The sequence below is a fragment of the Mya arenaria genome, chromosome 4 (genome assembly GCF_026914265.1).
Source record: "Mya arenaria isolate MELC-2E11 chromosome 4, ASM2691426v1".
Classification (NCBI taxonomy): domain Eukaryota; kingdom Metazoa; phylum Mollusca; class Bivalvia; order Myida; family Myidae; genus Mya; species Mya arenaria.
Window position 1 is genome coordinate 65,353,073 of NC_069125.1, and position 15,788 is coordinate 65,368,860.

Below are 15,788 nucleotides of genomic sequence, written 5' to 3' on the forward strand. Positions count from 1 at the left end.
TGCAGGTTTTACAGTTGTTGATAGTGGCATGGAAGCGGCGGTTGACATTCACCATTGGACGATCACACACGACAGGTCGAGACCACAGTGTCACATGGAATGAGATCCACCATAAGACCGAGTTGCACGGCAACCACGGGGAACATGGCTTCCCCGACCCCAAGTACCTGGACAATTTGTTGGCTGAGCTCGCTGTACATGGGGTCACTGAGAGTGACCTTGCCGACTCAGGCCCTGCTGATTGAAGGATAATGTGCAATATTTTGAATTTGGTTATTTGCTTAAATATTTTTTATGTAAATTTATGCAAATTTTTGTTGCCTGAAGAGTATAATTTGGGTGGCAGGGGTGGTGTTCACTGCATCTTGCACAGGTAAAATATTGAAGAAGTTACCAACTTATCATCATGGAACAAAGTGACAGTGCTTTTCTTGCTTCTGTCTACATCATCATAATTGAGATATGTCATAATTTCAGCTTCTCTTGTTATTTGACAGCTAATGTGATAGTAATAAAGCTGTCTATTGCTTTCTCTCTATTAGTCTGTATTTTAAAATATGATTCTGTGGTATATTTTACAATATTTGTTACTACTGCAGTTAACTTTTGTTGTAAGTGTCTGTTTTAGATAAATTCTTTACTTTATGTGGTTTTCTTCAAAATGTATATAAGCTGAAATGATATCAGCTGCAGTGTATGTCTCGAGTGTGATTGGTGTACATGTATCGCACATGTTATCACACAGGCTACTACATGTATATATGTGGCTTGATACACATACCAGACTTTGAGAAAGTTGTCTAATAAAGTTTTTTTCTCAACATGCTAGTGATTAATTGAAAGGAACTATTTTGAGTGAATTGATATATTCAATTGATATTATGACATAGTTCAGTGTATACAGGATTGTGTACCTTCAGTTTATTGATGATATTACGAGAATGATCTTCTTCAAGCGGGCTGTACTAAGCAGTGATTATGAATTATTTGATGAAGTTCATATTGTTTTCACTAAACCTTGTGTGTTTGGATATTTATTGTTTAAACAAATGTATAGTGCATGTTTTTCTAATTTACAATTGACACATTTTTGTGAATCATTACAAAATGCATGTTAGTGCATGACTTTGTATGTTACTTGGTTTTCCAGTTAGTTAACACACATTTTCTGTTTCTGTCAGCCTTTATTAGTCCGAGGGAGAGAAACTAACATTTTAATTTTACATCACATTTCATCTACTTCTTGCTTTATATACAAATATGTAAAACATACATTGGGTTGTTTTTTTGTATGTTAATACACTTAGAACTACTGTTGTCATTATTATAGCCGTTGTAAGTGTATATCTTCATTCAAACGTACCTGGGGCTGTATTTATTAAGTATCTTAGTGAATTATTATATGTGGAACATTGCCTTTTATCTTTTTATAAAAAAACTTTTGTTCAGCAAAAACATAAAAATGAGCAAGAAAATGGTCAAATACAAATGCACATGAAAAATAATGAAAAGTAGAGGTTATGTAAGTTGGGTATTTTTCACCAAGATGCAGAATCTTAATAGTGATTTTTTTAAATATATTTGAGAAAATAAGATGATTTTATGTCCCATTTACTTTTCGTACAGTCCATTCATATGCCAGCATTTAATAGACCATTTTCTTGCTTATTTTTATATTTGAGGAGAACAAACATTCATGCTATTTAAATATTCAATGCTATTTTTCTTTAAATTAAACATATAAAAGAGGCAATTTTTCATGAAGATATTTTTTTTTACTTAAGTTGCTTTATGAATGAAGCCTCAGATCAATAGGATGAGAATTGATCAAAGCATGTTATGTCCATTTTCTGCTAACTCTGTAACCGGCATACATGAATGGTGTTGTTTTATAGTTTCTTTTAGGTCTAATATCTTAAGTTATAATATTGTTAGTGTCTACGCCATGTAGTTCTGAAATACTCTATTATGAAATTGCTCTTTTTCTACTAATGGTCTACTTAATGTGATATACTTGCTGAAAATAAAAAAGATAAAGGTAGTGTTTTTCCATCCTTTTCTACAACAAAATTCTCTTCACAATTGGTACAAGTAACTTGTGATTACTAAATAAATACATATTTGTAGGAAATCATTCTGTCTATCAATGGGCTGATCATGATCCGTGTAACAGACTTTTGCTTCTCATGGCAAAGAATGAATCAAGTGTGTCAATAGATAACATCGGAAAGAGATCAGCCTGTAGTTATTTAACCGAAGGCTTGATGCAAACCGGACTGAACAGACACTGTATGTTTATGTTTAGTATGTATGCTTTTTCAACTCAACAGTTGGAAGAATTATGGATCAAATTATCAAACAATAAATCAAACACGAGTTCATCTAGAAATCCTTTGATTTACAAACAAGAAAAATGACACAATTATGACACTGACCTTGAACTGAAGTAGTGAGATCATATGCTTTAAACGTCATTACATCTGGTTATCATTGGTGAAAGGTTATTTCAAAATTATTACGTGCTTCAAAGATACTGACAAATGACAGGAGCACAGCAATGGAATGCCATCCTTCATCCGTCACTGTCGATAAAGGCACACATCTCAATAAATACATAAGCCAAAGTTATGGGACAAGCTTCACATGACTTTTTCATATTGATCAACTGAAAATGTGTTATAGGTTTCATATCAGTTACTGCTTTTCAAAGTATGACTTAACATTTTCATTGTTTTGCCCAATGACAATGACTGCAGATGACGATGACTATGCTAATTTCCAAGGATATAGAGAATAATTGTTTGTTTCAGCGTTAGAGAGCAATACATTTCACCAGGCGAGCATATCACGTAATATTAAATCTTACAATAAAACAAATAATTAGTTTATTTCATGCTTAAAATTTATTAAAATTAATAATAAATTGATGTTTAATAGGAAAATTGGTCGTCAAAATTTCAGCCATGACATTATACCAAAAATGACGTCATTGGTTTTTCTTCCAAGTACTGTATGCATTTATATTTGATTTTTATGGAGAAATGGGGCTAAAATGAGTGAAGCAATACACTTGTTCCTTGATAAACTTTCTGATTTGAACGATAAGTTTATCAGGATTAAGTCAACCATTACTTTTCAATCATCCACCAGAACTCGTGAAGTAAATGACAATAATTGTGTTGATAAAGTTGCTAAATTTATGAAGACAGCAAGATCTAAAATGTTAAAACTTTTATTTTGACAAATTCATACAAATAACAATTTCACAATATAAATGACTTCCAACCTTTGCAAAAAAGAATTCACGATGCTATTGAATATGAGCATATCAGTAGTACCGTAATACTTTTGAATGAAACTTATTCAAAACGTTTTCATGCACATGCTGAAACATTTCTTTCCACATGATCATTTAAAAGTCACAATTATTTTCACCAAGCACTGAAGTCTGAAAGTGAAGTCTTAGTTTTCACCTTCTTCTTTGTGCCCTCTGATGATGAAACAGTTGCCTCGGTCTCTGCCATCTTTCTTTTCCTGCATATGAACAGAACTAGTTACATGAATTATCTTAATAGTTCCACAATTTGAGGCTCCCTTAGTGTAAGTCCCAATTGCAGGTTTCAAACACGGTACGAGTGTTCTTCAAAAAGTTCTACTACATATTTCAGTGATCAAACAATATTACACAATCTTATGAAACAATTTCACTCTACTTGAAGGATCTTTAAGAAGAATGAATACCAAAGCTGTACAAATGTGAAAACTAGACCAAAAACTGTATGTTTTTTGTTTAATTTTAGTGTGTGTTTTTTAGAATTACAAATAAATAAATGAAATGTGTGAGTAAAAAAACATCAATTGAACATTATCGGAAGAAACATGTTCTCATTACAAATGTAAAAAAAGACTACCGGTAACTTACAGGGTAGAAGGATTAATATATTTGCCGACGCCTGCAGAGAAGACCTTGTGTTCTATTTTGGGCTCCTCCTTCCGACTCTTGGGCTTTCTTTTCTCCGCCTCCGCAGCGGCCTGACGACTCAACTCATCCTCTCTCTCATTGGCAAGCTGTAAATAGGTATACACTGTGTCATTCACTATACATTGCATTGTTGTGTTTATGAAAAACAAATGGGATACATATTCATGATATCATTCATAACAAGTAAAAAGGTATGCTTTATACCAATATTACATGAGGTAACAAGAAGCAACTACAACTACAGTGCACAACTTCAGAGTTAGTATATCTTTCTTACAATACGAAATGAATCATATCATACATAACACTTAAGGATGCCTATCCATCAATTTCCTCATAAGGGTCAACATACCTGTTCATCCACCTCCTAATATGGATCAACATAAATGCTCATCCACCCACTCATATGAGTAAAAAAAACAATCATCCACCTCCTTGTAAAGGTCAACGTACCTTTCATCCACTTCCTCTTAAGGGTCAACATAAATGTCTAACCAACTCCTTATAAGGGTCAACATACCTTTTCATCCACATCCTCATCGGTCAGTACACCCATTTATTTACCTCCTCATATGGTTCAAGATACATGGACATCAACCTCTCATATGGGTCATCATACCAGTTTATCCACTGGTAAAAATAACCGTTTATCAACCTCCTAATATGGGTAAATATACCTGTTTATCTACCTCCTCATATGGGTAAACATACCTCTTCATCCACCTCCTCATATGGGTTAACAAAAACTGCCGTTGCCTCAATACGGATCTCTTTCTGTAAAAAAAAAACAAAGTAAATATAGTGAATGCAGTCACTATCACCTTTGTGGTCAGTTAGTCAATGTAGAAGTTCAAAATGAAATAGATATCATTAAGTTGTTAGCTTAGTAAGACAATGTTTGTCTTGCACAGAGTATCAACATCTTATCTCCATGCATTCAACTCAATATCATCATTTTCACGAAGATCATCTGCCAACTTTCAGCCATGATAACTTAAAGATGCTGTCCTGATTTAAGAATTGAGGTTAATGTCATATGCTCAGTGTCTTATTGATAAAATATATGTTACTAGAAACTTGGACCAAACAAACTCCATCCAACATTGATAGAATCCCTTCCAGCAAACCCTCCAAACCACATCCCCCAAAGTGTTGTAGGTTTACCTGTGGTCGATCCTTCTTGTCAGCCTCTATTTTCTCCATGGCATCAAGCGTCTCCAGGCCACCTACAACCCTGCACAATACACACAAATCTGCACTAATAAATGTTTGGAATATCAATCACAAAGTTTATGACCAGACCTTCACAAGCAGATGCTAATGGTTGTCCCTTTTTCCGCAAATGATTACGGTAAGGATTATGAATTGGAAGTTATTAAAGAAAAAAATCATTGGCCTTGTTACACATGCTTATTGGCACTGGTAACAAATGTACTTAGTTTCATGAGAATATCTAAATCAATTTTTAAGTTAAGCAAAGATTGAAGTTGTTTAAATGAGTTGAAAGCTGCACTCTCTTAGTTAGACAGTTTTGTCATTTAAGAAAAAACATGTCTCAGAGTCAGTTTATTTTGGTATCAATTCCTTTAATTCAGTCATGTAAGATAACTCACAATAGAACATATTTCAATAGTTTGGAAACTGCCAAAAATTTCATTTCAAGTGTCAGTAACGCTTTTAGCAATTAAACATAATTTTTGAACACAAATATAAAAAACTGCGATCTGATCTTTTGTCAGCAGTCTTATATCACTAGTTTCCACACATTTTGGAAAATAAATGGCTCATTCCAAGACAACCAAAAAAACCAATTGTCAAAACCGTCAGTCTGTGAGAGTCCAGCTTTAAAGTTTTGAATCCACGACTGTCACAGTATCTAAAAAACATACATGTTTAGCTTGTTTTGGATGTACAATAGAATTGATATCTATGATAGGATGAAAACAAACCTCCCAAACACTGTATGTTTTCCATCAAGATGTCTGGCAGATCGGAATGTTATGAAACTGAAAAATAAAAAAATATCAAAATTTACTCATTTTTTTTTTATTTCCTCACTCAATTTATTTCTATTTCCTATCAAATCATCAGCAACATCATATATTACACCTACAAAGGAATATGTAGTCTTTAACATCCAATCTCACACAGTCACAGGCCCCAAAAATGAACACAGAGTTTAGTTATGACAATAAGGAACATGAATAGCAAAGTCATGTCAAATACACTTTTAATTTAATACAATGCTGGATCTGACAGAAAAGGGTTAATACATACAATTGGGACTTGTTGGTGTCAGGTCCAGAGTTTGCCATGGAGAGAACACCACGGCCCGAGTGGGTCAAGTTGGGTTTGAACTCATCCTTGAACGTCCCGCCCCATGCTGACTCCCCTCCTATTTGTGTTTACAATACAATTATATGTTGATGTGCACACATATATATATATTGAGGTATGTTCTAGATTTATGGTTTCTTAAATAGTAAAGCAGGATGAAAAATGAAAACACCTAAGTGAATAACCTAAACATAAACAAATGACATTAGTGCCAAGACATGCCTTTAAGTATATACGCATGTGCATGTACATGTTGTCCATGTAGTCATCCGTATCAAGCCAAGTCATCAAATCAATTGTTCTTATTCAATCCCACACCACATGTCTAAATATTTTGCAAGGAAACAGGAGTCAACTCACCTTTACCAGTGCCTTCCGGGTCACCACCTTGAATCTGAAGTAATTGAAGGCTTAATTGAAATAAAACTATCAAATAGATGCTACTGTACAACTGTAAACACACAATGTGGTGGATAGTCTGATGGAATGTGGCACTTTTTGAAAGAATGCACACATGACTTGGTAACTTTTAAATGCAACATGAAATGGAAACTAGCATGAACATTACAGTTGTATATCACAATAATCTGAACACTGTATGTATCCATCCATCCATTCTTGCCAATACAAATACAATTCACGTTTCCCAAGACATCTGCCAAAGATAAACATAGTAATATGGAGCATTAAACTTGAAATCTAAGTACTCATTCAAGGCTTCTGACATATCATGCCACAACATTTATATGCCATGTTTGATTAAAAATTGTAACTGCGTTCCAATTATAAATAGTGATGATTTATCATCATGTTACCATGAAGTTTCTAATTATGCGATGAAATACGGTGTTATCATAGTAGCCTCTCTTGGTCAGCTTGATGAAATTCTCACATGTCTTTGGAACCTGAATATATAAAGAGAGGAAATAGCAGCCAAGTGCATAAAACTGGAATTACTTGTCCTTTTGGCTAGTTAGCAAATTCAAATGATTGGATTGGTTAATACGGTAGTTGTTATTGGATACATATTGACCAATCAATAAATATTATTTTTATCTTTAACCACACCAAACTATTAACCAAATGATATAACTGGCTTCTAAGACAGCCTACCATTACACCAAAACACAAAAGGGAATAATATTCTTTTTAATTCAACAGTGTTCACTAATAAAAGACTCAGCATATTTACAACAGATTAGCAAATACCACCTAGTATCATACAAATATAAACAATTAAGTGCTACAAACATTAATGTTTGCTCTGACCCATACCATGTCACAATGAAGTTCGAGATTCAGTGGTCCGCGGTTGGTGAGCAGACGAACATAGCCCTTCTTCTTTAATCTTTCATATCGGATAATGTCCTCATCAATGATTGCTGTGAAAAACAACTACATGTACATATGTTGTCCCCATCCTTTGCTTTGATAAAGGAAAAAGCATAGAAACTAGAGCATTCACTGGATGTGATAAATACCCCCACCACACCTCCTTTTTGTAATAAGAAGTATCAATGGGAGTGATGTATACTCCTTCAATGCACTACGTCGGTGAGAAGTCATCAATTAAGTTAATTGTCCTAAGTTCTTCAGCACTTCTCCTCAACAAAGTCAATGTGTGTATGAAGTTTGAAGTCATTACCTCCAAAACATATGGAGTTATGACAAAAAGTAGACTTGTACGAGTAAAATTATAACAATAAAACAATAACTCTAAAAATACCATACACATAATAATGTGACTGTTGCACAGCACTTCACATCAACACAGTCAAAAGGTGTATGCAGTTTAAATCAATACATATGGAGCTATGGACTTGATGTCAGTAGACAGATGAACAGACTGACAGAGGGGACAAGGTGATTCCTTTATAGTTGAATATTTAATGGTCTTAGATCACTTTTACCGGTAGTTTGGAATTCATTTTATATGATGGGATTATTTTTAATCCAGGGTGTGAAGCTTAGAACACATATTCAAAGTTGCCCTCTGAACAAATTGAACTAATAAAAATAATATGTCAATAACTTTTTTTTGTAAGTAAAAAAAAAAGGCAGCCAAATTTCATGTATTACATGAACACATTCACAGAAATAAAAATCAAGGTTATTTTCCTCCACTTCACAAAAGAAATATTATATTCAGCTATCATTATGACTCTGTTAATATACCTGCTTCATGTTGAGTGGTGGGCTCCATAGCAGTAGAGGTGAACGAGGCAGAAACCGCCCCCGTTGAGTAGTGCGCCTACACGGTATATACAAACTTTGTTTAGCTCATAATTATGGATTTTTTATTTTATGGATTTTTTATTTTAAAATTATGAAATTTAAAAAAATATTTTGTTTGAATGTGTAGCTTCTGATTTTCCTTTTAAATGTAACAATCATAACAATACAGATAGAGAATTAAGACTGGAAGACACAAATTCTAATTTATTGCTTGACAATTGCTAATTTACTATTGGCTACATGTATCTAGTTTTAATACTCACAGAGTTGAATTTGTCAGCTACTTTTTTGGTTTCTGTTCTTTTTTCCTTGAAAAACAAAGTAACATAATATGACAACTCATCCAAAGTTGATATAATTCATTCATAACAAAAGAAGAAAAGTTTAGTAACATTTTCACTATAAACCAAAATCAAGAATATTTGTAGAAAAAGGTAGTTGAAAAGATTTGAAAATATGTAAGGCTCTATTAGGTTTCATGGTAACATCATGTCCACATGTTCTTCAGGTCAATGACATTACAAGTATGTGATGCCCCTTTTAAACTAATCAACACACATTGGCTCATGCCATCAATAACATGTCAAGTAGTCAGTCACATGCAAAGTATGAATGCAGCAAAAAGCCCTCCAAAGTACATGCACATGTATATCAAGTACCCAGTACTCATTTATGAATTCAGTTTTAATCATGTCAGGTAGCTGGAAGTCAATTTCCAGTCAGGTACTCACAGGAGCTTTATACTCCTTCTCCAATGTGGCCAGCACATCGCGCGTCTCAGCGTTGATCGTCTTCAATCGGTTCTTAGGATCCTTAGAGGATACATCTTCATCTGAAAAAAAAATGTCCAGGGGCTCACCAAAACATATTATTCTAGTTGTTGAAAAGTTTATTTCAAATAGAAAGCAAAGTAACAACAACTTGATTTCCTTATTTTAATCTGTACTCAACCTATAGTGCAGGGCCTCACTTCTCGAAACTTCCAAAGTCCCTAATAACAGGATAAATCTTAGCTCACTACTTTTGTTTTGGTATATTTTGCGTAATACATGCTTCTGTTAGAATATTTGGACTTAAAATACCAATTACCGTTGATAATGATAATTACAATAAAGCATTTTTTATTAATCCAAATCAGATTTAAGAATTATTTTGGCAAATTAAAATAAGGAATATAAGTCTGTCAAGCATAAGAACATATGAGATGTTGAAATAAGACCTATACAAAAGATGTTCACTTATCAGACAAGTGAAAAAGGATTTTGAATTTTAACTTTGTATTGCATCCTACATTTTAGAAGTTTGCATGTGAGAGATATGTTTTCATTACTACATTTACCATCCTCGGTGACTTTGAGGCCTTTCTGCACATGGTAGAACTTCTGGATGTTAAATTTGTCTAGGTTAGTTGGGTCCTGCAATAAGAACATGGGCCTCAACATTTCAGCAGAAATAACTAGAGCTGTCACAGGAGTGACAACTACCCCAGCAAGCCAGTCAAAGATATGTGTCACATGTTATATACTTAAATTCTGACAGAGAGAAAGTCAATTATAATTATGTCCAATCTTTTTTTGGGTGAAAGTCCCAGAGTTTTGACATATTCTTCTGGCTTTCCGCAAATGTATGCTCAAAATTCATATGTTAATAATAAATTATCATTGTTAAGTTATTTTGATTAGGCCTAAAAAAAAAAAATGTCCGTTTCGGGTAACCCAACCCTACCTTTAAAAATGCGCCGACCCTAACTATTTTTTTCCGTTTCTGAGCAAAAAAATATTCGTTAGCGAGTAGAGAGTAACGAAGGGCGGATAAATGCAGATTTTAATCAGAATTATTGTTTATATGATAAAACAAAGTCAGGCAATGACAGTAATGTAGGAAAGACTGCCATTTACAAGAAAACACTCTGAACTTACGACAGATATTGAAAAAAAAAACTAAATAAAAAAATCCCTACCTACCCTACCTAAAAATTTTGGGAAGGTTACCCTAAACAAACAATTTTTTTTTTTGGCCTTTCACTATAAAAGGACCATATTTTCTATCATTTATTAATGTGTTAATTAAGACATTTAAAGCTGGTCTAATGTGCCACCTGTATTGTAATAAGGTCTTTCCTGGTGAATGGTTCATCTGTAAGTAGATCCCTCCAGAAGTTTGTTTTGACATTTAGTCTCTCCACAGCCTGAAGGGAATGGGCAAAACTTGTTGTAAGAATCATCATAGATTTTTAAGTTTAATGATTTATTTTACAGTGATTGCCAAACATATTGTATTGTATACAGCAAAAGACTACTCAGTGTGTGTATACCATGTGATAAATTGCGTCATAAATGCTACGTTGTGGTGTAGTAAAAATAAAGTTATATTTGAATCAAGTCTTCATTTTAAGCAAATATTGCCTTCCCGCGTAGCATATATGATGTAATTTATCATGTGGTATACACACACTGCTACTGCATTATGTGGAATACATGCATTTTCTTTAAGTGAATTTTTTTGTGCATACCGATAGATTTTTTTGTTTTAGTTTTCTAACATAATTACTTTTCCTCCTTCCATGATAATACCATGTATCATTGTGGCCATGTTAATATTATATAATATGATACATTTTATGTTTTTGTCAAGAAACTGGTTACACCATGTTAACAACAATAAGCACTTCTGTATGTCTATCTATCTATGTTCCAGCAGCACTTGTTAAACACCCTTCAATCTTAAACCAAACGGCAAAAGTTAAAATAGATATTGAACCATTTGTTTCTTGACATCTACAACATAAAAAAACACTTCAATGAAATCTGTATGTTTTTTACTAGTTTTCATATATCATTTTATACTTAGCTTAACATATGATATTTTAAGAATTAATCCATAAAATATTCTAAGCAAATTATTCTGACCTCATTAGCGAAGACATTTCCAGTTTGCCTTACTGCAACAATGTGAGTGTTCTCATTGAAGACCTTGAATGTCACTGGACAATGATACTTGCCTGAAGTAAAGTTCAACTTTATGACCACACATATTTGCATCCACATGTATTTTCTTATCTACCGGTATGTAGGAAGTCAAATTTAACTCCTTGTATATTTGGTATATTTTGTACATATTTGTAATAATCATAACAATAACTTATTTAAATATAATCAAAATGAATACTTTGTTTTAAAACCTTACCAACTTGAAAAAAAAAGAAAATTTCTGTAGAATGAGTGCCAAAAAAAATGACGGCATGTCTATTCAGTATTAACTAAAAATATTGGCATTGCCTTTGAAATCTAAAACATCTTTTTGTGTTGAACTGACCATCAGCGTTTTTGTGGAAGTTGAGTCTGACCAGTTCCTTGGCACTGAGTTTGTCTCCTGTGACAGGGTTAATACCATACTTCTTCAAGAAGGGGACTATGCTCCTAAAATGTACATACATAAATCTAAGACTTGCTTTACAGAAAAATATGATAGGTCATGTATGAATGCAAAATGCAGATTTTATGCTTTAAGAGTACAAGTTTACAATATCATTGAATTCGCATGGCCCACATGGATATAATTGTTCAAAATAAAAGTAAATGAGCATCAAAGTCTGTAAAATAAATATTTTAAGAATTAATTAACTAGAGAACAGCATGCTATAATTCATTTAATAATTTTGACATACATAAGATCATAAATTACTCCATCTTTTGTGCACAGAGGATTTTCAAATGGCTGCATGGACAATCTGAAATAAATAAGGCTTGACAGTAAAAAAAAAAGCTTTATCTCATGACATGAACTTGACTGTATCAGTATATATTTACAAATGTACATATACATGAAGTAAAATGTTAACAATAACTATGAGCTACTTTCTTTAACTAATAACAGGGGTGCTAACAGCTAATAATTGTCATTCCTGAAAAATACCCAAGGATCTGTTTGAGTAAACAGAACAGAACAGAACAGACAGTTTATTCGACTTATACAAGAGTACATCGTCGTAAGTATGAGTATGAGTATGAGGGTGATGGGTGTAATGCCTTAAGCAAAGTATAGTGGCTTAGCGCTCTTTCATATTCTTTTACCAAAGTCACTTATATTTATTTCAAGGTACTTCCTAAAAACAATCTTTACAACTGTCCAATTGTCTGCATTAAAAGATCTCAATCCTGATTCAAGGATTAATTCTGAACTTACGAACCCCTGTCAAATATCAGCGAACATCCAATTGAATATTTTTCGATTTTGTTAGAAATGTTGAAACATACATGTAGACAGAGGAAACTATTTATATGCATAATACAAAAAAGTTCAAAAGTACATATATTCAGCTTACGTGCAGCATGAGAATGGTAGACGGCGGAAGTCTTGATTCTTCACCTGTTTTCCTTTGTACCCGCCAAACTGGTTCTTCCATTCTGTAGTTGTCAGATATCTGTAAGTGTATAGTAAGACTTCTTAAATTTATGACAAGTGTTTTCTTTATATTACCAAATAAAGAAATAAATTACTGGTCGTATTTAGCCACTTGAACACTTCCTTTTAACCTTTTGACTTGAAGCTAAGCATTAGACAAAACAGATAATTTTGTTCAAAAGTATGTTAAAAAACATCAGGTAAAATGATGGCACTACATAAACATTTGCGTGTTTACATTTTAAGTTGCAATAACGACAAATTCTGCCAAATTTTCAAACAGAGTTTAAATGACCTAGAGTACCTTGAGGACCTGAGTTTGATTCCAAAATGAAATGTCAGCTTTATTTAAAACAAGAGGCACATCAGTGCCTGTGCTCCACTGGCCAAAAGGTTCAAGCAAAGACCACCTAACGAACATTTTCGTCAAGTTTCATAGAAATACAATCATCAATTTTTGAGGAGAAGTTATTTAAAAAATTTTTTTACTTTAATAGCTCTGGCTGCCATGTTGTGCAGTGGACCGAAATGATTTGGGCAATTTGAGTAAAGGAGCACCAAACAAACATTTCTGTCAAGTTTTATCGAAAAAAGGTCATCGGTTTCGACGACAAGTCGTATAAAGTTTTTTTTTATTTTTTAGCTCTGGCAGCCATGGTGAGCAGTGGACTGGAACCATTTAACAAATTTTGGTTAATGACCACCCAAGGAACATTTCTGTCAAGTTTCATCAAAATCTGATCATCGGTTAACATTTAATCTGAATAGATTATGAAGCAAATATCTAACCTGAACAAGAACTGACGAGATAGAATCGACTTGGTGTTTCACTTACACTTTTCGGCCATTTAAGTTACTAAAAATAGCTGTTTCATAAACTTTCAGAATGTCACTTAAACGAAAATTAATGTTCAGTCTATATATACTTTCCTATGTATAAATGTAAGGTTTTTAAATTGATCTTTTTGTGAGAACTTTATGCTTATATGTTTACTCATAAATTATTATTGTTTAAAAATTATTTAAAGATGCTATAGGTGAAAAATTAAGACATTATTTTTTTTTCTATTAAAGGGAGGTAATTCAGTAGTAAAATGTAATCAAAGCTATTAAAGGATGGCATTTCTTTTCTAACCATGTTGATATTATTACAGTCTATTCAAGCAAGATGCCTTTTGTTTTTACATAGTACCCATAGGTTCTGAAAAACAAGGAGCACTATTCCCAACAGAAGGATGTCACTCCCTATCACTGCATGAGCATCATAATAAAAAAATGTTTACTCAAACTGCAAGCTGCTCAATTGAAATAGGTATTTACCTCAAGCATACAGTTTTATAATGTGCCAAAATAGTCGGACTACTAGATTGTCATTCGGACTAGTAAAATATGCCATTATGCTAGTCCAACTGGCTAGTAGGTTAAAATGTTTTTTCGTGAAGACTGCGGACGAGAAGTCCTTAAAGGTTTTTCTATTTTTAACTCTCGCAGCCATGTTGTGCAGCGGACCGGAACCATTTGGGCAATTTTGGTTAAAGGGCATCCCGATGAACATTTATGTAAAGTTTCATCAAAATCTGATAATCGGTTTCTGAGAAGATGTAGTTTAACGTTTTTTTCTATTCTTAGCTCTGGTGCCCATGTTGTGCAGCAGACCAGAACTGTTTGGGCTATTTTGGTTAAGGACTACCCAAGTAACATTTCTGTCAAGTTTCATTGCAATACGATCATCGGTTTCTGAGGAGAAGTCGTTTAAAGGTTTTTCTATTTTTACCTCTGGGGGCCATCTTGTGCAGTGGACCGAAACCATTGAAGCAAATTTGATAAAGGACCATCCAAGGAACATTTCTGTTAAGTTTCATTAAAATCTGATCATCGGTTTCTGAGAAGATGTTCTTTAAAGGTTTTTCTATTTTTTTGCCCTGGCAGCCATGTTGTGCAGCGGACCGGAACCATTTGAGCAATTTTGGTTAAGGACCACCCAAGGAACAATTCTGTCAAGTTTCATCAAAATCTGCCTATCCGTTTCAGAGGAGATGTCGTTTAAAGATTTTGCTATTTTTAGCTGTGGCGGCCATATTGTGCAATGGACCAGAACCATTTGAGCAATTTTAATAAAGGACCACCCAAGGAACATTACTGTCAAGTTTCATCAAAATCTGCCGAACCGTTTCAGAGGAGATGTCGTTTAAAGATTTTGCTATTTTTAGCTCTGGCGGCCATATTGTGCAATGGACCGGAACCATTTGAGCAATTTTGGTAAAGGACCACCAAAGGAACATTCCTGTGAAGTTTTGTCAAAATCCGCTTATCAGTTTCAGAGGAGATGTCGTTTAAAGTAAAAGTTTACGCACGCACGCACGCACGCACTCACGACGGACAATCTGTGACGACATAAGCTCCATGGCCTTCGGCCAGTGGAGCTAAAAACTTTACTTTTTTGTGACGATTTTTATCACTATAAGTTTTCATATGATATATTTTTCAAAATTTTCAGATATATCTTATATTGACTTCCCATAACTTGCATCCAAATTAATGGCCCTTCAATGATATTAAAGATGAACAGGCTTTATGATTATGAAAGGAAATATTAAGAATATTGCATCCGAATAATATATCCGACAAAACTGCATGTGTACGTGTACTAATTTTTAAACCTCTTAGAATATAAGCAGAACTTATTTGCGAATACATCATTAGATGAATAATAAATATTCTTTAATAAGTATTTAAAACTTACAATTTATCTTTTTGATGTTGCTTTTTACCCATTTTGTTTATCCTTAGAGTATTTTTTTCAAAAGCAACTTTTACATCAAAATAATAT

General features: G+C 33.5%; 2 protein-coding genes across 2 annotated transcripts in view; one reads left to right on the top strand and one right to left on the bottom strand.

Moving 5' to 3' along the window:
- The window catches only part of LOC128232379 (E3 ubiquitin-protein ligase DTX1-like), a 32,219-nt gene extending 30,178 nt beyond the window's left edge, over positions 1-2,041 (top strand). The window contains exon 9 of the mRNA XM_052945896.1: positions 6-2,041. Within this exon, the coding sequence (XP_052801856.1) occupies positions 6-245 (240 nt within the window). The 3' untranslated portion in view covers positions 246-2,041. The remainder of the gene's footprint in view (positions 1-5) is intronic.
- Positions 2,042-3,216: 1,175 nt separating this feature from the next.
- LOC128231562 (RING-type E3 ubiquitin-protein ligase PPIL2-like) lies at positions 3,217-15,776 on the bottom strand. Its single transcript, XM_052944560.1, has 19 exons — positions 15,702-15,776; positions 12,879-12,977; positions 12,222-12,284; positions 11,870-11,973; positions 11,464-11,555; positions 10,653-10,742; positions 9,894-9,969; positions 9,286-9,386; positions 8,818-8,862; positions 8,495-8,570; positions 7,595-7,701; positions 7,135-7,224; positions 6,680-6,713; positions 6,260-6,377; positions 5,932-5,988; positions 5,147-5,216; positions 4,694-4,756; positions 3,923-4,068; positions 3,217-3,534 (listed from the first exon to the last, which is right to left on the bottom strand). Exons 1-19 carry the CDS (start codon positions 15,731-15,733, stop codon positions 3,432-3,434), a joined length of 1,566 nt encoding a protein of 521 aa, XP_052800520.1. The 5' UTR covers positions 15,734-15,776; the 3' UTR covers positions 3,217-3,431.
- Between the last annotated feature and the right edge of the window lie 12 nt (positions 15,777-15,788).